Raw genomic sequence first — 25,974 nt, forward strand, 5'->3', positions numbered from 1 at the left:
ACGTGTAATCTGAAGTAAAGGCTAAATAAATCAACTACACCAACAATGCTGTTTGCATACAACACACCATTATACACTCACCTAAAGGATTATTAGGAACACTGTACAAATACTGTGTTTGACCCCCTTTCGCCTTCAGAACTGCCTTAATTCTACATGGCATTGATTCAACAAGGTGCTGAAAGCATTCTTTAGAAATGTTGGCCCGTATTGATAGGATAGCATCTTGCAGTTGATGGAGATTTGTGGGATGAACATCCAGGGCACGAAGCTCCCGTACCACCACATGCCAAAGATGCTCTATTGGGTTGAGATCTGGTGACTGTGGGGGCCATTTCAGTACAGTGAACTCATTGTCATGTTCAAGAAACCAATTTGAAATGATTCGAGCTTTGTGACATGGTGCATTATCCTGCTGGAAGTAGCCATCAGAGGATGGGTACATGGTGGTCATAAAGGGATGGACATGGTCAGAAACAATGCTCAGGTAGGCCGTGACATTTAAACGATGCCCAATTGGCACTAAGGGGACTAAAGTGTGCCAAGAAAACATCCCCCACACCATTACACCACCACCACCAGCCTGCACAGCGGTAACAAGGCATGATGGATCCATGTTCTCATTCTGTTTACGCCAAATTCTGACTCTACCATCTGAATGTCTCAACAGAAATCGAGACTCAACAGACCAGGCAACATTCTTCCAGTCTTCAACTGTCCAATTTTGGTGAGCTCGTGCAAATTGTAGCCTCTTTTTCCTATTTGTAGTGGAAAAGGAAGGTTTTGCACCTTTTCAAGGTTGTGCGTGTTGTGGCTTCACAAATGCTTTGCTGAATACCTCGGTGGTAACGAGTGGTTATTTCAGTCAAAGTTGCTCTTCTATCAGCTTGAATCAGTCGGCCCATTCTCCTCTGACCTCTAACATTAACAAGGCATTTTCGCCCACAGGACTGCCGCATACTGGATGTTTTTCCCTTTTCACACCATTCTTTGTAAACCCTAGAAATGGTTGTGCATGAAAATTCCAGTAACTGAGCAGATTGTGAAATACTCAGACCGGCCCGTCTGGCACCAACAACCATGCCACGCTCAAAATTGCTTAAATCACCTTTCTTTCCCATTCTGACATTCAGTTTGGAGTTCAGGAGATTGTCTTGACCAGGACCACACCCCTAAATGCATTGAAGCAACTGCCAGGTGATTGGTTGATTAGATAATTGCATTAATGAGAAATTGAACAGGTGTTCCTAATAATCCTTTAGGTGAGTGTAATAGCCTAATTTGAAACATGTTTCATTTTAAATTAATAGGCTATAATGTCTATAATTAGCAATAATAGGCTAATCAGTGTCATAGGTAGCTTGGTAGCTAATCAGTGCGTACATATCATGTCAACATTATAGTTATGTCAGATTCAGTAGAAGCAGATGTTAACATTGTTGAACACATGGCCCTCAGTATCAGAAACTGTCACAGCAGGGACTGGAGTAGCAACAGACCCCTCAGCCTCCTCTTTGGATTTGATACAAGGTGAGCTTATATCAATATTAAAACAAACCATGTTTAGCCATTTTGACTGTGTTAAGTAACACTAATATCTTAATGTATTTTATTATATAACATTACAATTAGGATAAGAGGTTAATATCAAATGTATCCTTCATAGAGAAAGATGATAGAGAAGATGTGATTGAGGATGATGGGAGTGAAGACAGCGGGGAGCACAGTGTGGAAATGAGATGAGGAACTGGAGAGTAGGCAGAGTAAAGTAGGTTAGAGAATGTTGGGAAAGGTTTGAAATGTGTGTAGAGAAATTATCAGGCTACTCTAAGCAGTACAGTTAATAGTTATTACCCTATAAACATCTAGGCCTACAGATTCATGTGTACAGAGGCCTGATTATTATTATAATTATAAAATAAAAAAATAATGGGCGGGGGCCCATCAGGACTGTCTATGCATAGGGCCCAGGATCTTGTGCTACGCCCCTGCTAGTTACAGTATGCGTTTATAATAGCTTACAAAGAACATTTAACTCGTTCACTGTAGGTTCATTAAATGTAGTGTTTGAGGTTCTTTAATGATCTAAGACTGTCAGGGCAACGGAAACTACTGATTCACAGCCTAAGGTATTGTAAAGATACAGCTAGCTACCTAGAGCCATTTGCACCTTGTGGCTTCAACGTGTCTGGGCATTACGTGATGTAAGCGCATACCTGCTGTCAGTAGCTTGGAAGCAGTTAAGAGGAAATTTGCATCCCCACTGAAAAACGGTTAGAAAATGTAAAGTGTCTCAGCTAAAACTAGTATACTTAGCTGCAGTAATTGCCTATTGCTAGTTTTCCCAATTTTTTTATTGTTCCATAACCCGTAGCTAAATACTGAAATGTTTTTTTAAAGATGAATAGCTAGTGTAGCTAGCTAAGTACTGTAGCTAGCTATGATACGTACGCAATGGTTTGATGTTCTAAGTAGAGATGATAGGGTGAATTATTTTCAGACCCAAACATTAGCTAGCTAGCTTTTGATTCTGCATTGAAGCAACTGCGTGTAGTCAGTTTTACAAAAGAAAAAGTAATATGAACCTCCTAAACGTCTTAAATCAGTAGGAAAATTAGAAGAGAATACCCATCGTATCCTCAGCACAATTGTCTTCAGAACTATCTGGCTATACTCATTGTAGATTCACTGCTTACAACGTTCTGAATTAGGTACAAGAAATAAGTAGCTACAACTCAGCTGATTTGTAATTGTTTTAATTATCCAGAATTAAACTAATAAGCTAAAATGTTTCAGTGTAAGTCCTGTATGCATGAATCTAACAAATTACTATCATTTATACAGCACATTAAACTTCAACGAAATGCACCCAATTGCTTTTTTAAATGTGGCGTACCCATTTGTTCCTGTGCATTCCGACAATTTACTGGCTTTAAGTCTCACTTATACAGAGACCACAAGGGATATCCAAGGTCTGTGAAGAGTGAGCACTTTAAACTGACGGACAAACTTTTGATTTGCCAAATTGACATATGCAATTTCAGATGTTCACATTTGACTGAATTTATTTCTAATTTGAAGGGTCATTTGCAAGAGGGCAGAGCAATGAGTTTCCCTTTTATGGGACGTGAAAAAACATATGCTGTTAAATCTACATTTGTGTCTCATATATGAAGAACACACAAAAGAAGTTCTATCAAACGTGCATATGAGACAGTGTTGGAAACACAAATTGACAATGTTACTGAGACTCCTGATGTGTCTACAGAGAATAACATTTATAAAGAGATAGAGGAAGGAGTCCCCATGGACAATGGTGATGGACTTCTCAAACACTGAGGAGATAGAGGAAGGAGTCCCCATGGACAATGGTGATGGACTTCTCAAACACTGAGGAGATAGAGGAAGGAGTCCCCATGGACAATGGTGATGGACTTCTCAAACACTGAGGAGATTGAGGAAGGAGTCCCCATGGACAATGGTGATGGACTTCTCAAACACTGAGGAGATAGAGGAAGGAGTCCCCATGGACAATGGTGATGGACTTCTCAAACACTGAGGAGATTGAGGAAGGAGTCCCCATGGACAATGGTGATGGACTTCTCAAACACTGAGGAGATAGAGCAAGGAGTCCCCATGGACAATGGTGATGGACTTCTCAAACACTGAGGAGATAGAGCAAGGAGTCCCCATGGACAATGGTGATGGACTTCTCTTTTTAAAGAAATCTAACACTGTTTTATTTTAAGCTTCAAGCAAAGTTCCTGTTACCTGCCTCTGTCATTCAGTCTATTCTTGAAGAATTTCAAGATAATCATGACATTCGCCAATCACATCTTCTTTCAAAGATCAAAGAGCGGTTTGGTGTTCTGGGCATTACTGAGAATGATATGAATAAGGTAATTGAAGAGCTCCAAAAGGAGGATCTTCTCAAGGCCTGTAATCGTTCTTTTAGAACAGATCAATGTCAAAGAACTGTCTATAAAAACACATTCAATTATGTTGAACCTGTGCCCTTGTATTTAGGCACTAATACATCTGGAAAAGAGTGCTTTGCCCAGTATGTTTCTATAAAAAAAACACTTGTTGCCCTTTTTGAGTCAGAGACATTCAAGACACAGTATGAGAAAGTGCATGCTCACATCTCTAATAAGGATGTCTTTAGAGATATTTGGGATGGACAAAATATTGCAGTAAATGCTTTATTTAAAAAAGAAACATTAACTTTAGCTTTAATACTGTATCAAGAGGGATTTGAGGTTGTAAATCCTTTAGGATCAGGGAAAAAGAAACACAAGGTGCTTGCTTTCTATCTGACCCTTGGTGACATTTTACGTTATAACAGGTTAAATATTGATCACATGCAATTCTTCTATGCAGAGAGCAGAGAAGAACTTAAGCATTTTGGACAGGAGTTAGTTCTGAACCAACTGATAAAAGATCTTAAGGAGCTAGAGGATATGGGGTATTGTTTTAGCAGATGGTCGTGTGTTGAGAGTTGCTTTGTGTGCAATAGTTGGAGACAACCTGGGATCTCACAGTATTGGGGGTTTTGTGAAGAATTTCAGTCGGAGTACATATTTCTGTCAATATTGTGACATTGATAGAGCAACATTTGAGTCTAATCCACTCTATGCTGGTTCAACAAGAACTGCCCAGTCCTATAAAGAACATGTACAGTGGGGAGAACAAGTATTTGATACACTGCCGATTTTGCAGGTTTTCCTACTTACAAAGAATGTAGAGGTCTGTAATTTTTATCATAGGTACACTTAAACTGTGAGACACGGAATCACATTTTATTTCTCCAGAAAATCACATTGTATGATTTTCTTATAATTAATTTGCATTTTATTGCATGACATAAGTATTTGATCACCTACCATCCAGTAAGAATTCCGCCTCTCACTGACCTGTTTTCTTTAAGAAGCCCTCCTGTTCTCCACTCATTACCAGTATTAATTGCACCTGTTTGAACTTGTTACCTGTATAAAAGACACCTGTCCACACACTCAATCAAACAGACTCCAACCTCTTCACAATGGACAAGACCAGAGAGCTGTGTAAGGACATCAGGGATAAAAATGTAGACCTGACCAAGGCTGGGATGGGCTACAGGACAATAGGCAAGCAGCTTGGTGAGAAGGCAACAACTGTTAGAAAATGGAAGAAGTTCAAGATTACGGTCAATCTACCTCGGTCTGGGGCTCCATGCAAGATCTCACCTCGTGGGGCATCAATGATCATGAGGAAGGTGAGGGATCAGCCCAGAACTACACGGCAGGACCTGGTCAATGACCTGAAGAGAGCTGGGACCACAGTCTCAAAGAAAACCATTAGTAACACACTACACTGTCATGGATTAAAATCCTGCAGTCCCCCTGCTCAATCCAGCGCATGTACAGGCCTGTCTGAAGTTTGCCAGTGACCATCTGGATGATCCAGAGGAGGAATGGGAGAAGGTCATTTGGTCTGATGAGACAAAGAATAGAGCTTTTTGGTCTAAATTCCACTCGCCGTGTTTGGAGGAAGAAGAAGGATGAGTACAACCCCAAGAACACCATCCCAACCGGGAAGCATGGAGGTGGAAACATCATTCTTTGGGGATGCTTTTCTGCAAAGGGGACAGGACGACTGCACCGTATTGGGGGGAGGATGGATGGGGCCATGCATCGCGAGATCTTGGCCAACAACCTCCTTCCCTCAGTAAGAGCATTGAAGATGGGTCGTGGCTGGGTCTTCCAGTATGACAACAACCCGAAACACACAGCCAAGGCAACTAAGGAGTGGCCTAGCCAGTCTCCGGACCTGAACCCAATAGAAAATCTTTGGAGGGAGCTGAAAGTCCGTATTGCCCAGCGACAGCCCTGAAACCTGAAGGATCTGGAGAAGGTCTGTATGGAGTAGTGGGCCAAAATCCCTGCTGCAGTGTGTGCAAACCTGGTCAAGAACTACAGGAAACGTATAATCTCTGTAATTGCAAACAAAGGTTTCTGTACCAAATATTAAGTTCTGCTTTTCTGATGTATCAAATACTTATGTCATGCAATAAAATGCAAATTAATTACTTAAAAATCATACAATGTGATTTTCTGGATTTTTGTTTTAGATTCTGTCACTCACAGTTGAAGACTACCGATGATAAAAATAACAGACTTCTACATGCTTTGTAAGTGGGAAAACCTGCAAAATCGGCAGTGTATCAAAGACTTGTTCTCCCTACTGTACAGTACATACAAGGTAATGACAAAGACAGTGCTTTCGGTGTCAAATTTGATTCTCTGTTTAATGAGCTTAAATACTTCCAGGTTTGCCAGCCTGGATATCCTCCTTGCCTTGGTCATGCTGAGAGTACTCCCTCTCTTAGTAGGAGATTGAATAAAGAATGCTCCAGATAGTGGTGTATGGCAGTTAATTTTTCTCCTAAGACACATTTTTGGATATGTATGTGCTCCAGCCATTACTGCTGACTAAGTGGCATATCTTCAAGTCCTTATTGAGGAATACATCCATATCAGAACTGCTACTTTTCCTGAAAAACCTCTCAACCCGAAGCACCATTATGTTTGCCAGTACCCTGAGCTTATTGTTAAGTTTGGCCCTCTTATTCGTCTATTGACTTTGAGGTTTGATAGTAAGCATACTTCAAGCAAAGTGCACAAAATTTGCACAACTTTAAGAATCTTTGTGGGAATCTAGCAGAAAGACACCAGTTGTTTCAAGCCTTTTTAAGTCCTGGCAGTTTATTTCCGCTTCCCAATCAAGTAGAAAAGGGAACTGACTTTTAGGGCAATGATTACAACAAGAAGATTGAGAATTCAGTAGCTGAATTTACTTCAAATCTGACAACACCATTGTTTCAAATGAGATCACTGTCAAAGGCACAAAGTACAGAAAGGGAATGTACACTCACCTAAAAAATGTATTAGGAACACCATACTAATACTGTGTTTGACCCCCTTCAGAACTGCCTTAATTCTACGTGGCATTGATTCAACAAGGTGCTGAAAGCATTCTTTAGAAATGTTGGCCCATATTGATAGGATAGCATCTTGCAGTTGATGGAGATTTGTGGGATGCACATCCAGGGCACGAAGCTCCTGTTCCACCACATGCCAAAGATGTTCTATTGGGTTGAGATCTGGTGACTGTGGGGGCCATTTCAGTACAGTGAACTCATTGTCGTGTTCAAGAAACCAATTTGAAATGATTCGAGCTTTGTGACATGGTGCATTATCCTGCTGGAAGTAGCCATCAGAGGATGGGTACATGGTGGTCATAAAGGGATGGACATGGTCAGAAACAATGCTCAGGTAGGCTGTGGCATTTAAACGATGCCCAATTGGCACGAAGGGGCCAAGAAAACATCCCCCACACCATTACACCACCATCACCAGCCTGCACAGTGGTAACAAGGTGTTCTCATTCTGTTTATGCCAAATTCTGACTCTACCATCTGAATGTCTCAACAGAAATCGAGACTCATCAGACCAGGCAACATTCTTCATGTGATTGGTTGATTAGATAATTGCATTAATGAGAAATTGAACAGGTGTTCCGAATAATCCTTTAGGTGAGTGTATATTGATCCATTATCAAACAGTTATTATGCTATAAATTAAGAGGTGTATTTTTGTATGGAAAATACAACGACAAAAACAGACAGACCTCTATTGGTGAGTCTGGTTCATCCAGGATGGTCTTTCCACTCTGCATCCGCTGCATCGTCCCTGTAGAACTGGGGTCCATAATAACAACGTTCTGACTACCGGGTCTGGAGAACTTACAGTCACTCTTTCTGGAGTCGGTCGTCCTGCACACCTCGTAATTGTACACGTGTTGTAGAGTTCCTGTCCCCAAAGTGTCTGCGTAACGCGGTGGATAATACGGAATGACCGGGAGATTGGAATGATAGAGGATGCGGGACTGTCTCCATCTGTATATTTTCACTGATATAATAACAACTAAACAAGTGATGAAAAGAAACGAGACTACAGCCAAAGCCAAGACTAAGTAGAAAGTCAGGTTGTCATTGTACTCCTTCTTGTGCGTAAAGTCAGTGAATTCTGAGAGCACTTCAGGGAAACTGTCCGCCACCGCCACGTTAACATTGACTGTAGCTGAACGAGAGGGCTGTCCGTTGTCCTCCACTACAACAGTGAGCCTTTGTTTCACAGCATCTTTATCAGTGACTTGACGTATAGTTCTTATTTCTCCATTTTGTAAGCCCACTTCAAACAACGCCCTGTCTGTCGTTTTCTGCAGTTTATACGAGAGCCACGCATTCTGTCCAGAGTCCACATCAACAGCCACCACTTTAGTGACAAGATAGCCCACATCTGCTGAACGAGGCACCATTTCAGCCACCAGAGAGCTGCTAGTCTGAACTGGGTATAGAACCTGAGGTGCGTTATCATTCTGATCTTGGATAAATATGTTAACAGTCACATTGCTACTGAGTGGAGGAGAGCCACCGTCTTGTGCTTTAACAACGAATTGCAGCTGTTTGATCTGCTCATAATCAAACGATTGCACCGCTTGTACAAGACCACTATCGGCGTTTACGGAAACATACGCAGACATAGGAGTTCCGCCTACGTCTCTATTCTCTAGAATATAGGAAATACGGGCATTTTGATTAGAGTCTGCATCTTCAGCTCGGAGACTAAGAATAGACACGCTCGGAAAAAGATTCTCTGTAATATACGAATTGTACATGCTCTGTGTAAACACTGGGGCATTGTCGTTGATGTCAGACACCTTCAATTGAAATGTTTTCTTACTTGAGAGAGGAGGCGACCCTGCGTCAGTGGCGACTACAGTGATGTTATATTCTGACACGCTCTCGCGGTCTAAAACAGCGTCTGTTACTATGGTGTAGTAATTTCTTAAATTGGACTTAATTTTAAAAGGAATATTTTGATCTACTATGCAGCTTACCTGTCCGTGTTCACCCGAATCAACATCTTTTATGTTGATAATACCGATGCTTGTACCAGGAAGAGAGCCTTCTGAAATGGGACTCGTGAAGGACATAACACTTATGAAAGGTGCATTGTCGTTTACGTCAGTTACCTCAACAATAACTTTAGTGGAGTCCGTTAAACCTCCCTGGTCTTTAGCTTCGATCCTTAATTCATATTTTTTGTCTTTTTCATAATCTATCTCGCCTGATACAGACAGTATCCCAGTGTTCTCATTTATGGTCAATATATCTGCTACATTGGCTTTTAGGTTGGATAGAGAATACGTAATATGACTATTAGAACCACTGTCCGCATCCGTTGCGTTTACCGTTGTGATATAGGTGCCTTTCGGTGCGTTTTCCATCACAGTCGCCCTGTATACTGACTGGTTAAACACAGGCGCGTTGTCATTAACATCTAAGACAGTGATCTCTATATTAACTGTTCCAGATCTCTGCGGATTTCCGCCATCTACAGCGATTAGTTTTAGCCAGATACGAGGATTCTCTTCTCGATCTAAAGGTTTCCGTAAAATGATTTCAGCATATTTACTACCGTCCGGATTTGCATGTTGCTTGAGGGAAAAATGATCATTTGGGGTTAAAACATAATTTTGTAGACCGTTAACACCTACGTCGGGATCTTCTGCATTTTCTAGGACAAAGCGTGCACCGAGGATAGCTGACTCGCTTATTTCCAATAGAACATCGTTTTTTTTAAATATTGGAGGATGATCATTTACATCCACTATTTCTATTGTTATGTGATGCAGCTCCATCGGATTTTCTAGAATAATTTCGAAGCTGAAGCTACACGGTGTTACGTCGCCACAAAGCTGCTCGCGATCAATTCTCTCACTCACGACTAGAATCCCTTTGTCTGTCTTCAGCTCTGTGTACTGAACGCTTTCCCCAGTCACGATACGGGCTCCGCCTGCTCGGAGCCGTTTTAAATCCAAGCCCAGGTCTTGAGCTACGTTACCGATAAGAGAGCCTTTCTTCAACTCCTCAGGGATGGAATACCGGATTTGGCCACTAACACTGTGACTAAAATACAAAAAGAATAAAAGCACAAGCCAACGAAATCCATAACATAAACACCATCTTATAGATTTGGGTTGAACAAGTCCCTCCAGTGCCATGGTCAAAAAACGTGAATCACAAAGAATTGTTCCTGATTTTATATATTCGGAAAAGGGGAGCAAATGAAGGAGTAGTCTTACAGTCGATATAGGCTATATTCCCATCCAGGCTACTGTAATTTCCCTTTTCCAGTGTATACGCTATACAAACAAGTGTGTATCTCTCGTGTCCGTCCTCAGCACTCCCTCCCTTTCATCTTGCAGAGCCCGGTGAAAAGGGAGGGGACTTCACTGACTGACAACACTGGACAAAAAATGTTCACTGATCAACAGCGTCCCTCACAGTCCAAAACATGAATCCCAGATATTTTCCTGCACTTTCCAACAAGAATTTCTTTCTAAAGTGTCACAAATGAAAAAAGAGTAAGTCTGAAAAAAATTTAGTGAATGACATGAAATGTCAGTCAACATCATAAACTGTATAAAACCGCATGTTCCAGTTAGAAGACTGCATGGCGTGACGTCAAAGACTAGACCACAATCGTCACTGTGACGTTTTATAAGTTACTCTGAATCGCCAGTTGTAATTTCAGAACGCAGTTGTTGTAACATGGACATCGCCATTGAAGGCATCCACCATTTTGAAGTAGTCAATAGGGCAAGTCGTCCGTCACTATCTGATCCTCCAACCAGGTTATCCCTATGAGGGATTATCCCATCCGTCATAGAGTAAGTAAATACTCTAAACAACAAAGTAGCCTCAAATGCGTTTTCCATACTGGAACAAACACTTTCAAGGCAGGAACACAGAGGGAGACCTTTATCCATGTCTATGGTTTCTCACTAAAAGTGGCGCTGTCCATATATCGTGGTGCTGAAAGGGTTTTGCATTGATACAGCCATACCATATTGGTGCTTAGGATTTCTGCTCAGTTTGAAATACTTCCACATTACCTTAAAAAGCATAGAGAAACTACCCCCGCCTCACCACCACCCCCATATCTCATGAATAAGACATATTGCTGAGATTAACTCTAACACAATAAAAACTAATTTACCTCTATTGGTGAGTCTGGTTCATCCAGGATGTTCTTTCCACTTTGCATCCGCTGCATCGTCCCTGTAGTACTGGGGTCCATTATCAGTACGTTCTGACTACCGGGTCTGGAGAACTTACAGTCACTCTTTCTGGAGTCAGTCGTCCTGCACACCTCGTAATTGTACGCGTGCTGTAGAGTTCCTGTCCCCAAAGTGTCTGCGTAACGCGGTGGATAATACGGAATGACCGGGAGATTGGAATGATAGAGGATGCGGGACTGTCTCCATCTGTATATTTTCACTGATATTATAACAACTAAACAAGTGATGAAAAGAAACGAGACTACAGCCAAAGCCAAGACTAAGTAAAAAGTCAGGTTGTCATTGTACTCCTTCTCGTGCGTAAAGTCAGTGAACTCCGAGAGCACTTCAGGGAAACTGTCCGCCACCGCCACGTTAACATTGACTGTAGCTGAACGAGAGGGTTGCCCGTTGTCCTCCACTACAACAGTGAGCCTTTGTTTCACAACATCTTTATCAGTGACTTGACGTATAGTTCTTATTTCTCCATTCTGTAAGCCCACTTCAAACAACGCCCTGTCTGTCGTTTTCTGCATTTTGTACGAGAGCCAGGCATTCTGTCCAGAGTCCACATCAACAGCCACCACTTTAGTGACAAGATAGCCCACATCAGCTGAACGAGGCACCATTTCAGCCACCAGAGAGCTGCTAGTCTGGACTGGATACAAAACCTGAGGTGCGTTGTCGTTCTGGTCCTGGATCATTATTTTCACAGTCACATTGCTACTGAGTGGAGGGGAGCCTCCATCCTGCGCTTTTACGCGGAACTGAAACTCCTTGATCTGCTCGTAGTCAAAAGAGCGCACTGCCTGAATGACTCCATTATCAGCACTAACAGACACATATGAGGAGACCGGAACTCCGTTAATCGTGGAGTCATCCAGTATGTAAGAAACACGGGCATTCTGTTTCCAGTCAGCATCTCTGGCTTTTACTGTGAATATAGAGAGACCTGGGCTGTTGTTTTCTAGAATGTAGGCCTCATATGAGCTTCTCTCAAAGACAGGCGCGTTATCATTCACATCGGATACCTGTAAGGTGAGAGTTACGCTGCTTGAGAGCGATGGCACTCCCTCATCAGAGCACGTCACATTTATGTTATACTCAGAGACTCTCTCTCGGTCCAACTCACTATCAGTTACAACCGTAAAGAAATTATTTGATGAGGATTTCATTACAAAAGGAATGTTTTCGTCAATTGAGCACTGAACTTTACCGTTTTCCCCAGAATCTGGGTCTTGAATATTCATCATAGTCACAACAGTACCAGGTTTAATGTCCTCAGATATGACAGCAGACTTCGACATTACATTAATAGATGGTACATTGTCATTTGTATCAATGACTTCGACCATTACTTTACACGAGTTTGTAAGCCCCCCATCATCACTGGCCTGTACGTGTATTTGATATTGTCGGGCCTTTTCATAATCAATATTTCCTATCACTTTCACCTCACCCTTATCCCCATTGATTTCAAACAATTCGGAGACATCATCGAGTGAATTGGAAATGGAATAGGTTACCTTTCCATAAGCACCTTGGTCAGAATCTGAGGCACTCACCGATATAACAACGGCGCCTTTAGCGGAGTTCTCTCTTATTGTAGCTTTATAAACATCCTGTGTAAAAATAGGTGCATTATCATTCGCGTCAAGTACTGTTATTTCAATCTGGACAGTTCCAGACATTTGAGGCTCGCCTCCGTCTATTGCGGTTAAAACTAAGGACAAATGATCATTTTTCTCTCGATCTAAAGGTTTTTGTAAAACCATTTCTACTGTCTTTCCACCATCAGGTTGGTTTTGTACATTTATTATAAAATTATCTGTCGGTTTCAAATTATATCGTTGGAGGCCATTAACACCCACATCAAGATCCATCGCCCTCTCTAACACGAATTTGGCTCCAGTAACAGCAGACTCACTAATTCTAAATTTCATTTCACTCTTTTTGAACACTGGAGCATTATCGTTTATATCTGTTACCTCAACGGTTATGCTGTAAAATTCCATCGGATCCTCTAGAATAAGCTGAAAGTGGAGGGCACATGGTGTGGTCTGTCCGCAGAGCTCTTCACGATCTATTCTCTCTTTGATAAGGAGAACTCCCCTTTCTTTACTCAGCTCGATGTATTCTCCACTGTCTCCAGTAAAAATACTTGCTTTACCTGATTTCAGTCTTTTGAGATCCAAACCCAAATCCTGAAGTATATTACCGACTATAGAGCCTTTGACCATTTCCTCCGGAATGGAGTAACTGACCTGCCCGAGCACTGAACTGAGAGAGAGGGCCGAGATAAACAACAGTACTTGCTCTGTCATTGTTCTGGTCGACATTTTTCCTTGACCATGAAACAACAATCAATACATACTCCGTAATAAAATGTCCAATATTCCGTTAGAACGAATTCGGGAAAGGAATTCAAATTTGCGCCAAGTATGTAACAATCCGTATCTCCTTAACAAAAGAATCACACATTGCCGTGCGAAGTGTTCTCTGTAACCAGGACTGTGCGCTCTGCGTGTGGCTCTTTCTCTTTGTAATATATCGAGATCATGGGGGAGGTACTGCAGCTAATCTGCAACACACTGACCAACAGCGTCCCTCTGAGTTCATTCCACTGTACTACAGAAAATACATTAAATGAAAACATATTTGGGATGGTTTTAGTCTCCATCCCAGACATTGGAACATACTCTACATTATTATCATCAACACATAAATGCAATTTATTAGTGACGAGGAATAACAATGTCAAACGAAATACACATTGCGTGTAACTGCAACAAATGAGAGATTCCAACATACCCATTGAAATACAGGATTATTCAAAAGCACCGCTATCCATGCATCTATGGTGCTGAAAAGGCAACATATCATTGGATTGAAAACCATTTCTTACAGATCTGATTTCCCCGAAACATTGTAAAATGCATGACAACACAAGATACTGTGGGCAGAGTATTGAAAATCTCTACTGAAATCAAAGTAATCTTATTTAGATAGTAATTTACTCGTATGAATATAAAGCCCTCTTACAATTACTCATAATAGTAAAATATTAACCAGTCAAAGAACTATACTTAACAACTTGACTCAAGCAGCAAACCACGTATTGCCATTGGAATGTCCATTTTTTAAATCATTGCCAGATGTATTATTTTGTTTAAATTACCTACACTGGTTGACCGCGCACATTATATATTGTTTTGAAATAATACAATTGCACATTGGGAAATATTTGAATAATAAAATAAATATGGGGAATGCCGACGTTTTCTTGCTGACAAGAACACAAGTTAATCTGTATTTAATCCCACTGCTAACAATGAGAATTGTTCCAGTGATTAGAAGAACTATATTAAAAAAAGGTAATAATACATACTGAAAAAAGGATTATTAAGTCAAAACCTTAAGTCAATTACTGTTCCATTTATTCTCCCCTAAAATCAAACTTACATTTCTGGTTTCAAATTGTGTTTAACTAAACGGTTTTCATATTTCCAATCAGGTATCCCTGTTAAACGACCCAGCTGACATGGGTCAATTACCCAACGACTGGGCCTGGCTTAAGGGTGTGTCAAATAGACTTTCGTACATGTTGTAAAAAGGCAGTATTTTGCAAAGTAATGGAAGTTACATCAACATAATTTATTGACAACATGGTTGCCTATAAGCAAACTTCTTTTAATTCAGAGGACAAAAATAATCTCTCCTTTCAGATATATTCGATCTCCTTCACTAACCTTTAGAGGCGCTTCTTTTAAACAAGAATCAAACTCCCCTTGACCCTTTAAACAACTAGGCCAAAAATGTTTTTCAATTTGCGGCAGTTAACATTGCTTTGACAGGCCAATTGTCAGATCTGGTATGGATGACGTGGCAAAAAAGGGTTCGTACAATGGAATCTGCTATCTACATATGTATATGTAATTTAACTATACTGTATATACACAATGGTTAAACATTTAGTAATTTGGTCAAATGTAACGAAGTAAACCAGTACGTCACTTCCCGAAAATATGTGAGCAAGATGTACATGTACAACCCACAGATAGATACAAGAGAAGTATGAGTTAAAAAAAAAGGCTTTAGTAAATATTAAGTGTTACTGTAAGACATTACTGCCCACAAAGAATAACATGAAAAATATATTTTCAAGGGTAATAAAATTACTCAAAAATAACAGACCTCTATTGGCGAGTCTGGTTCATCAAGGATGTTCTTTCCACTCTGTATCCGCTGCATCGTCCCTGTAGAACTGGGGTCCATTATCAGTACGTTCTGACTACCGGGTCTGGAGAACTTACAGTCACTCTTTCTGGAGTCGGTCGTCCTGCACACCTCGTAATTGTACACGTGCTGTAGAGTTCCTGTCCCCAAAGTGTCTGCGTAACGCGGTGGATAATACGGAATAACCGGGAGATTGGAATGATAGAGGATGCGGGACTGTCTCCATCTGTATATTTTAACGGATATAATAACTACCAAACAAGTGATGAACAGAAATGAGACTACAGCCAAAGCCAAGACTAAGTAAAGGGTCAGGTTGTCATTGTACTCCTTCTCGTGCGTAAAGTCAGTGAACTCCGAGAGCACTTCAGGGAAACTGTCCGCCACCGCCACGTTAACATTGACTGTAGCTGAACGAGAGGGCTGTCCGTTGTCCTCCACTACAACAGTGAGCCTTTGTTTCACAGCATCTTTATCAGTGACTTGACGTATAGTTCTTATTTCTCCATTTTGTAAGCCAACCTCAAACAACGCCCTGTCTGTCGATTTTTGCAGTTTATACGAGAGCCAGGCGTTCTGTCCAGAGTCCACATCAACAGCCACCACTTTAGTGACAAGGTAGCCAACATCAGCTGAACGAGGCACCATTTCAGCCACCAGAGAGCTGCTAGTCTGAACTGGATACAAAACCTGTGGAACATTGTCGTTCTGGTCCTGGATCATTATTTTCACAGTCACATTGCTACTGAGTGGAGGGGAACCTCCATCCTGCGCTTTTACACGGAAAAGGAAATCCTTGATCTGCTCGTAGTCAAAAGAGCGCACTGCATGGATGACTCCACTATCAGCACTAACGGACACATATGAGGAGACCGGAACTCCGTTAATCGAGGAGTCTTCCAGTATGTAAGAAACACGGGCATTCTGTTTCCAGTCAGCATCTCTGGCTTTTACTGTGAATATAGAGAGACCTGGGCTGTTGTTTTCTAGAATGTAGGCCTCATATGAGCTTCTCTCAAAGACAGGCGCGTTGTCGTTCACATCTGATATCTGTAAAGTGAGAGTTACGCTGCTGGAGAGCGAGGGCACTCCCTCATCAGAGCACGTCACACTGATGTTATACTCAGAGACTCTCTCTCGGTCCAACTCATTATCAGTTACTACCGTAAATAAATGATTCAATGTGGATTTCATTACAAACGGAATGTTTTCGTTAATTGAGCACTGAACTTGACCGTTTTCCCCAGAAGTCTGGGTCTTGAATATTCATCATAGTCACAACAGTACCAGGTTTAATGTCCTCAGATATGACAGCAGACTTCGACAAAACATCAATAGATGGTACATTGTCATTTGTATCAATGACTTCGACCATTATTTTACAGGAGTCTGTAAGCCCCCCATCATCACTGGCCTGTACGTGTATTTGATATTGTCGTGCCTTTTCATAATCAATATTCTCTATTACTTTTACCTCACCCTTATCCCCATTAATTTCAAACAATTCAGAGACATCATCGAGTGAATTGGAAATGGAATAGGTTACTTTGCCATAAGAACTTAGATCAGCATCTGAGGCACTGACCGATATAACAACGGTGCCTTTAGCGGAGTTCTCTCTTATTGTAGCTTTATAAACATCCTGAGTAAAAATAGGTGCATTATCATTCGCGTCAAGTACTGTTATTTCAATCTGGACAGTTCCAGACATTTGAGGCTCACCTCCATCTATTGCGGTTAATACTAAGGATACATGGTCATTTTTCTCTCGATCTAACGGTTTCTGTAAAACCATTTCTACTGTCTTTCCACCATCAGGTTGGTTTTGTATTTTTAATATAAAATTATCAGTCGGTTTCAAAGAATATCCTTGGAGGCCATTAACACCCACATCAAGATCCATCGCACTCTCTAACACGAATTTGGCTCCAGTAACAGCAGACTCACTAATTCTGAATTTCATTTCACTCTTTTTGAACACCGGAGCATTATCGTTTATATCTGTTACCTCAACAGTTATGCTGTATAATTCCATCGGATCCTCTAGAATCAGGCGAAAATGCAGTGCGCAAGGCGTAGTCTGGCCGCAAAGCGTTTCACGGTCTATTCTCTTTTTGATAAAGAGAACTCCCCTTTCTTTATTCAGCTCGATATATTCTGCGTTGTCTCCAGTATAAATACGAGCTTTACCCGATTTCAGTCTTTTCATATTCAAACCCAAATCTTGTAGTATGTTACCAACTAAAGAGCCCATCTCCAATTCCTCGGTAATTGAGTAAATAACCTGCCCTTGTATTGGAACATAAGAAAGGACCGACATAAACAATAGTACTTGCCATATAATTTTTCTGTCCGACATTTTACCTTCACCACGGAACGACAAAAATCATATAATCCCTCATGAATTGTGACGTACTCCGTTATATCGAATTCTGGAAACGAACACTCTGTTCCAAATTTGTAGCAATAATCCGTATGTCTGTAACAAAGGAATCACACCTCTTGTCTCCGTGCTTTCGGTTATCAAACACCGACTGCTCTCCGCGTGCGGCTTTTACTCTTTGTAATATATCGATGTAATGTGGGAGGTACTGGGGCCAGTTTACTCGAAAACTAAAGCACTGACCAACAGCGTCCCTCTGAGTTCAATCCACCGAAGTACAGAAAAATAAATGTACAAAAAAAAAAATCGGAGGGTTTATGTATCCATGGAAAAACCAATGCGGCACTATTATGCTATTTTACCAAAAAAACTGAATGTATCAGAGTGACAAGAAACAATACCAAAATAAATATCCATTAAATGAAACTACTACTATGGGAATTTACAAGGTACAAACTGAAATACAGACTCATTGCCAACCACCGCTGGCCATGAATATCGTTCTGAAAATGCCATATGTCTGAAAAAACATTGAAAAGCATTTCTGAAACATGATTTCTCCAAAGAAAGTGCACCATGCATTAAGGTATAGGATGGGTTTAGTACTAAATCGCTTTACTTGAATAAAAGAACAGTCCTTCTGATTGTAATTTACTCGTGAAAAAGAAACCCTCTTAAGAAACTACTCAAATGAGAATAAAAAAGTATCCAGTCAGAAGACTAGTTAAGTATTTGTTACAAAAGTGTTTTATATAATCCGCAGGTGTCAAACAAAAATGTAACAGAAATAACAATGTATTCACATTGATGTAACACATTTTTACTAATTTTCCCTATTGTTATTTAGCCAGATGTATTATACTTAATGTCGTTTAAGTAAATTAAATAAGTTAACATGTTAATGGCGCACCTTATATTATGTTGTATTGAATACCGGGGACAAGTACAATAATAAAATAACTATAGGGAATATTAGAAGTGTTTTTGTTGAAAATCACACGAATTAATATATATTTAGGCTCATTGCTAAGAATGATAATTGTTCAGGTCATTAGATCAAATAAATAAAATAGGTCAATCAACCTCATGACGACAATATTACGAAAATCCGCCAATGAAGTCAAATACTGTATTTATTGTCTACCATTTAGAATCAAACGTACAGTTTGGCTTCACGTTCTATCGAAATGTTGACATACAACCTTCCCTGCTGAAATGAGGATGAAATACTATTTTTTTCATAGCATGTTTCCATTGTAAAGGATATTACAGAAAATAAACGTGTTAACAACACTGTTGGCTACGAGCAAACTTTATAAACTCAGAGGAGAAAGAATAGTATCCCTCTCATTTCATTGAGGGTCTATCCGACCCCCTGATCCTATACTGTAGATACATAGTACAAACATATTCTACAATACGCTGCGGTTCATAGTGCGGTGGAAGGACAGTGTTGTCAGCTCTGGTAATGGTTGAATCACAAGGGAATCTGCCATCTACATATGTATACGTAATTAAAAGTAATGTGGACAAATGTAACGAAGAAAAAACGGAATGAGCAGGACGAACAGGTAATGTAACTGCCCTGAAAGAAATACATGAAAAATATGTCATCGAGGAAATATTACAAAAATATAACAGACCTCTATTGGTGAGTCTGGTCCATCCAGGATGTTCTTTTCACTCTGCATCCGCAGCATCGTCCCTGTAGAACTGGGGTCCATTATCAGTACGTTCTGACTACCGGGTCTGGAGAACTTACAGTCACTCTTTCTGGAGTCGGTCGTCCTGCACACCTCGTAATTGTACACACGCTGTAGAGTTCCTGTCCCCAAAGTGTCTGCGTAACGCGGTGGATAATACGGAATAACCGGGAGATTGGAATGATAGAGAATGCGGGACTGTCTCCATCTGTATATTTTCACTGATATAATAACAACTAAACACGTGATGAAACAGAAAACGAGACTACAGCCAAAGCCAAGACTAAGTAAAATGTCAGGTTGTCATTGTACTCCTTCTCGTGCGTAAAGTCAGTGAACTCCGAGAGCACTTCAGGGAAACTGTCCGCCACCGCCACGTTAACATTGACTGTAGCTGAACGAGAGGGCTGCCCGTTGTCCTCCACTACAACAGTGAGCCTTTGTTTCACAGCATCTTTATCAGTGACTTGACGTATAGTTCTTATTTCTCCATTCTGTAAGCCCACTTCAAACAACGCCCTGTCTGTCGGTTTCTGAAGTTTATACGAGAGCCAGGCGTTCTGGCCAGAGTCCACATCAACAGCCACCACTTTAGTGACAAGATAGCCCACATCTGCTGAACGAGGCACCATTTCAGCCACCAGAGAGAGGCTAGTCTGAACTGGATACAGAACCTGAGGTGCGTTGTCGTTCTGGTCCTGGATCATTATTTTCACATTCACATTGCTACTGAGAGGAGGGGAGCCTCCATCCTGTGCTTTTACGCGGAACTGAAAATCCTTGATCTGCTCGTAGTCAAAAGAGCGAACTGCCTGAATGACTCCATTATCAGCACTAACTGACACATATGAGGAGACCGGAACTCCGTTAATCGAGGAGTCCTCCAGGATATAAGAAACACGGGCATTCTGGTTCCAGTCAGCGTCTCTGGCTTTCACTGTGAATAGAGAGAGGCCTGGTGTGTTGTTTTCTAGAATGTAGGCCTCATATGAGCTTCTCTCAAAGACAGGGGCGTTGTCATTCACATCTGATATATGTAAGTTGAGAGTGACGCTTCTGGAAAGCGAGGGCACTCCCTCATCAGTGCAGGTAACAGTAATGTTATACTCAGAGTCTCTCTCTCGGTCCAATTCACTATCAGTTACTAAGCTAAAAAAAGTATGTGACGTAGGCTTCATGGAAAAGGGAATGTTTTCATTAATTGTGCACTGGACCCTGCCATTTTCACCGGAATCTGGATCTTGAATATTAATCATTGTTACGACTGTAGCGGGTTTGGCATCTTCGGATATGACATTTGATTTAGACATAATATTAATAGCTGGAACGTTATCATTTGTATCAGTCACCTCAATAATAACTTTACATGAATCTGCTAGACCTCCCTGATCTCTAGCTTGAACATCAATCTGATATTGTTTAGTTTTTTCGTAATCAATATGGCCAATTAATTTCACGACGCCCTTATCTTTATCAACTTCAAACAAATTATCGGCTCCAGATTTTGCAATAGAATATGAAATTATCCCATTAGAGCCTTCATCGGCGTCAGATGCGCTGACTGTGGTTAAAACCGTGCCTTTTGGAGCCCCTTCTGAGATACCTGCTTTATACTCTGCCTGAGAACAGACCGGCGCATTATCATTAATGTCCAATACAGTGACGCGTATCTGCATCGACCCTGATAGCTGGGGCTCACCTCCATCTACTGCTGTTAATATCAGAGATATCTCCTCCTGTTGCTCTCGGTCTAAAGGCTTCTGTAAAATCATTTCTACGTTTTTAACTCCATCCGACCGACTTCGTGTTTTTAGTACAAAATTATCAGTGGGTTTAAGTGAGTAGCTTTGTAGGCCATTAGCGGAAACGTCGTTATCAATTGCTCTATCCAAAACGAATCTGGCTCCTACTATTGCAGACTCACTGATTTCAAAATGAATTTCCCTCCTTTCAAATGTAGGTGGATTATCATTCACATCAGTTATCTCAACAGTAACGGTGTAAAATTCCATTGGGTTCTCTAAAATAATCTGAACATGGAGTGCACAAGGCGTCGTCTGTCCGCAGAGAGCTTCACGGTCTATTCTCTCTTTGATAAGGAGAACTCCCCTTTCTTTATTCATCTCGATGTATTCTGCGCTATCACCAGTATAAATACGAGCTTTACCCGATTTCAATCTTTTGATATCCAAACCCAAATCTTGCGCTATGTTACCCACTAAAGAACCTATCGCCATTTCCTCGGGAATGAAATAACTGACATGTCCGTCCACTGAACTGAGATAGAGGACCGATATAATCAACAGTACTTGCTGTGTCATTGTTCGAGCCCAGAATTTCTTTTCACCACAAAGAAAAAGCATGCAATAATCCCTTTTGAAAATAGAGTTCTCCGACTTGATTCCAGAAAACAACTCTGTTTTCTACAGGCAACCCGTATCTCCGGAACAAAAGAATCACAGCTCGTTGTATACGTGTTTAACATTCTCTAACAAGAACTGAGCGCTCTGCCAGTCTTTCTCTCTGTAATATATAGAGATGATGGGGGAGGTACTGCAGATTATCTGCTATACAACTACAACAAACTGACCAACAGCGTCCCTCTGAGTTCAGTCCACACAACTGCACCTATACAATTGCGTAAATATATTCCAACATATTTGGGGAGGTCTGAAACTTCATTTAAAACCACCAAGTAAAACCAGCCAAGATCATGTACCTTATCAACACAAATAATTAAATTAACTCATTATGAATGCAAATCAATATGGTAGATCAAGTTAAATAAAATATGTCAAACAAAATAGATATTGCAGCAAACTATATAGCCTAAATAGGACATTATTAATATATCTACGTATTAATTATTTTTTTTTACAGAGAAGGTTTTATTTATCTTTTCAGCTATGAGGCTATTGTAATTGCATCTACTCTTCGGAAATGTTCGATTCATTGAGAAACACCCTTTCTGCCGCCTCAAAAAGGGCCGCTGTCCATGACTATAGTTCTGAACAACTGTCAAATATCAGTGGAAAAGTATTTCTGATCTTGTAAAGTTCCAACGTCTATATTTTCGTTGTCAGACATGTATTATAAAACGTAGCATTAAAATATGGAAAATATAATTTTAGTGAAAATATTTAATATTTAAACAGACCTCTGATGGTGAGTCTGGTTCATCCAGGATGTTCTTTTCATTCTGCATCCGCTGCATCGTCCCTGTAGAACTGGGGTCCATTATAAGAATGTTCTGACTACCGGGTCTGGAGAACTTACAGTCACTCTTTCTGGAGTCGGTCGTCCTGCACACCTCGTAATTGTACACACGCTGTAGAGTTCCTGTCCCCAAAGTGTCTGCGTAACGCGGTGGATAATACGGAATAACAGGGAGATTGGAATGATAGAGAATGCGGGACTGTCTCCATCTGTATATTTTCACTGATATAATAACAACTAAACACGTGATAAACAAAAACGAGACTACAGCCAAAGCCAAGACTAAGTAAAATGTCAGGTTGTCATTGTACTCCTTCTCGTGCGTAAAGTCAGTGAACTCCGAGAGCACTTCAGGGAAACTGTCCGCCACCGCCACGTTAACATTGACTGTAGCTGAACGAGAGGGCTGTCCGTTGTCCTCCACTACAACAGTGAGCCTTTGTTTCACAGCATCTTTATCAGTGACTTGACGTATAGTTCTTATTTCTCCATTCTGTAAGCCTACTTCAAACAACGCCCTCTCTGTCGTTTTCTGCATTTTGTACGAGAGCCAGGCGTTTTGTCCAGAGTCCACATCAACAGCCACCACTTTAGTGACAAGATAGCCCACATCAGCTGAACGAGGCACAATTTCAGCCACCAGAGAGCTGCTAGTATGGACTGGATACAAAACCTGAGGCGCGTTGTCGTTCTGGTCCTGGATCATTATTTTCACAGTCACATTGCTACTGAGTGGAGGGGAACCTCCATCCTGCGCTTTTACGCGGAACTGAAAATCCTTGATCTGCTCGTAGTCAAAAGAGCGCAATGCATGTATGACGCCACTATCAGCACTTACGGACACATATGAGGAGACCTGAACTCCGTTAATCGAGGAGTCCTCCAGTATGTAAGAAACACGGGCGTTCTGGTTCCAATCAGCATCTGTGGCTTTCACTGTGAATATAGAGAGGCCTGGTGTATTGTTTTCTATAATGTAGGCCTCATATGAGATTCGCTCAAAGACAGGCGCGTTGTCATTCACATCTGATACCTGTATGGTGAGAGTGACGCTGCTGGAGAGTGAAGGCACTCCCTCATCAGAGCACGTCACACTGATGTTATACTCAGAGGCTTTCTCTCTGTCCAACTCACTGTCAGTTACTAAGCTATAGAAACCGTTAGAGGTGGATTGAATTGTAAAAGGGATATTTTCACCTAAAACACAATTTACCACTCCGTTAATATCCGAGTCAGGGTCATGGACACTCATCACAGCGATAATTGTCTGAGCAGGGGAGTTTTCTGGTACGGATTTGGATATGGACATCATGTCAATCAAAGGGTTATTGTCGTTAACATCCACAATGTCAACGACCAATTTACTAGAATCAGAAAGACCTCCTTGATCTTTTGCTTCTATGTCAATTTGATAATATTTAGCTGTTTCATAGTCAACCTTGCCTATCAGACGAACTTTCCCATTATTCTCGTCAACCTGAAATAAGTCTAAAATACCAACTTTGCTACTTGATATTGAATAAGTGACTAAACCATTTAATCCTTGATCTATATCATTTGCACTCACTGTGGTTAATAAAGTACCCCTCAATGAATTTTCTACCAAACTGGCCTTATACACGTCTTTCGTAAAAACAGGCGCATTGTCGTTCACATCCAGTACAGTAACGTGTATTTGCACGGTTCCAGACATCTTAGGATCTCCTCCATCTACGGCAGTTAACACTAAATATAGCTGCTCATGTTTCTCTCGATCAAGAGGTTTCTGCAAAACCATCTCTACCTTTTTACTGCCATCCTCTTGAATGTGTAATTTTAAACTAAAATTATCGGTTGGATTAAGAGTGTAACTTTGGAGTCCATTTACTCCAATGTCAGAATCAAACGCTCTTTCCAGCACAAATTTTGCTCCGATCAAAGCTGACTCACTTATTTCGAATTTTATAGAATCTCTTTGGAAATATGGAGAATTATCATTTATATCGGTGATCTCAATTGTTACACGATAAAATTCTATCGGGTTCTCCATGATAATTTGAAAATGTAGAGCACAAGGCGTCGTCTCTTCACATAGTGCTTCACGGTCTATCCGCTCTTTGATAAGGAGAACTCCCCTGTCTTTATTCAGCTCGATATATTCCACACTATTTCCAACATGTATACGGGCTCTGCCTGACTTCAGTCTTTTGATATCCAAACCCAAATCCTTCGCTATATTTCCGACTAAAGAACCTTTCGCCATTTCCTCGGGAATGGAGTAACTGACCTGCCCGTTCACTGAACAGAGAGAAAGGACCGATATAAACAACAGTACTTGCCGTGTCATTGTTCAGGTCGATATATTCCTCCTCAGCTTTGAACAAAAACCATACACTTCGTTATGAAAGCGTATTAATCCTTTAGATTCCAGCAAAGAAAACACATTTGTACCAACATTCCGGACCTCCGGATCAATAGAATCGTCTCACAGCGTGTGTGTTGAGTGTTCTCAGTAAACCCGACTGTGCGTTCTCGGTACGGCTCTTTCTCTAATTTATATCGGGATGATGGGGGATGTACTGCGGATCATGTGCTTTAAAACTATAACGCACTGACCAACAGCGTCTCTCTGAGTTCAATTAGGTGAACTGCACACATACTTTTGAAATCAGAAAATGAAATAAACAATTTAACACACATATAATGGTTACGATTTACAACATGAACATCAATGCATATTTATTCAAGACACATCAGGTTACCAGAATATGACGAACTCTGGAATAATAAGCAGAAAACAGAGTGCACTATTGGAAACACAATAGGGCAGATCATTGCACAAGTGAGATTTCTTACATAAAAAAATTCCCGGCAGGGCTTGATAAAGATCGTAGCAAATTTAGAATATGCACCCATTTCTATGTTAAAGATCCCAATTCAATCTATCCAATTGAAATCACTGAAGTCGATTAGCAATCAAACACTCAATTAAGAAAATGTCTAAAGAGAGAAAGTTCTCATTTATAGTTATTATTATAAATTGGCCAGGTATATGTTTGAGACCATTTTAACTCAGATATTTAAGTTATATGTACATTCCTTAATTTCGATATATATGACAAATATTTTACATAATTCTAAAAGCAACTCTGGTTCATCCGTGTAACGGTCTCAGTAAAACACTGTTTCTGGACTCAGTAAATAAAACACGGTCTCAGTAAAACACTGAGTTGAATTTCATACCTTATAATCATACTGTACATGTGCTTTAGTGTTCCTGTCCCCAAAGTG

General features: G+C 40.7%; 2 protein-coding genes across 26 annotated transcripts in view; both read right to left on the reverse strand.

The window, feature by feature from the left end:
* LOC106024272 (protocadherin gamma-A3) overlaps positions 1-25,974 on the reverse strand; it is a 214,024-nt gene that overhangs the window by 85,598 nt on the left and 102,452 nt on the right. For 2 of the 25 annotated variants that reach the window (XM_034291826.1, XM_034291822.1), the window contains exon 1: positions 7,669-10,122. The exons of 19 other annotated variants lie outside the window; for them this stretch is intronic. In XM_034291826.1, the coding sequence (XP_034147717.1) occupies positions 7,669-10,107 (2,439 nt within the window). In that variant the 5' untranslated portion in view covers positions 10,108-10,122. Of the gene's footprint in view, positions 1-7,668; positions 10,123-11,105; positions 14,168-22,645; positions 25,180-25,974 lie in introns of those variants that run through there. 4 more of the 25 variants (XM_034291848.1, XM_020045889.3, XM_034291840.1 and 1 more) reach the window with 4 other exon arrangements.
* On the reverse strand, positions 16,526-17,931 carry LOC117594404 (protocadherin gamma-A2-like). Its single transcript, XM_034291858.1, has one exon. The coding sequence runs from the start codon at positions 17,759-17,761 to the stop codon at positions 16,616-16,618; it is 1,146 nt and encodes a 381-aa protein (XP_034147749.1). The 5' UTR covers positions 17,762-17,931; the 3' UTR covers positions 16,526-16,615.

The sequence above is a fragment of the Esox lucius genome, chromosome 4 (assembly GCF_011004845.1).
Source record: "Esox lucius isolate fEsoLuc1 chromosome 4, fEsoLuc1.pri, whole genome shotgun sequence".
In the NCBI taxonomy this organism is placed as follows: Eukaryota; Metazoa; Chordata; class Actinopteri; order Esociformes; family Esocidae; genus Esox; species Esox lucius.

Bases quoted from the DNA above. Each gene is read 5' to 3' on its own strand.
- LOC117594404 (XM_034291858.1), bottom strand. From the start codon at position 17,761: ATGTCGGACAGAAAAATTATATGGCAAGTACTATTGTTTATGTCGGTC.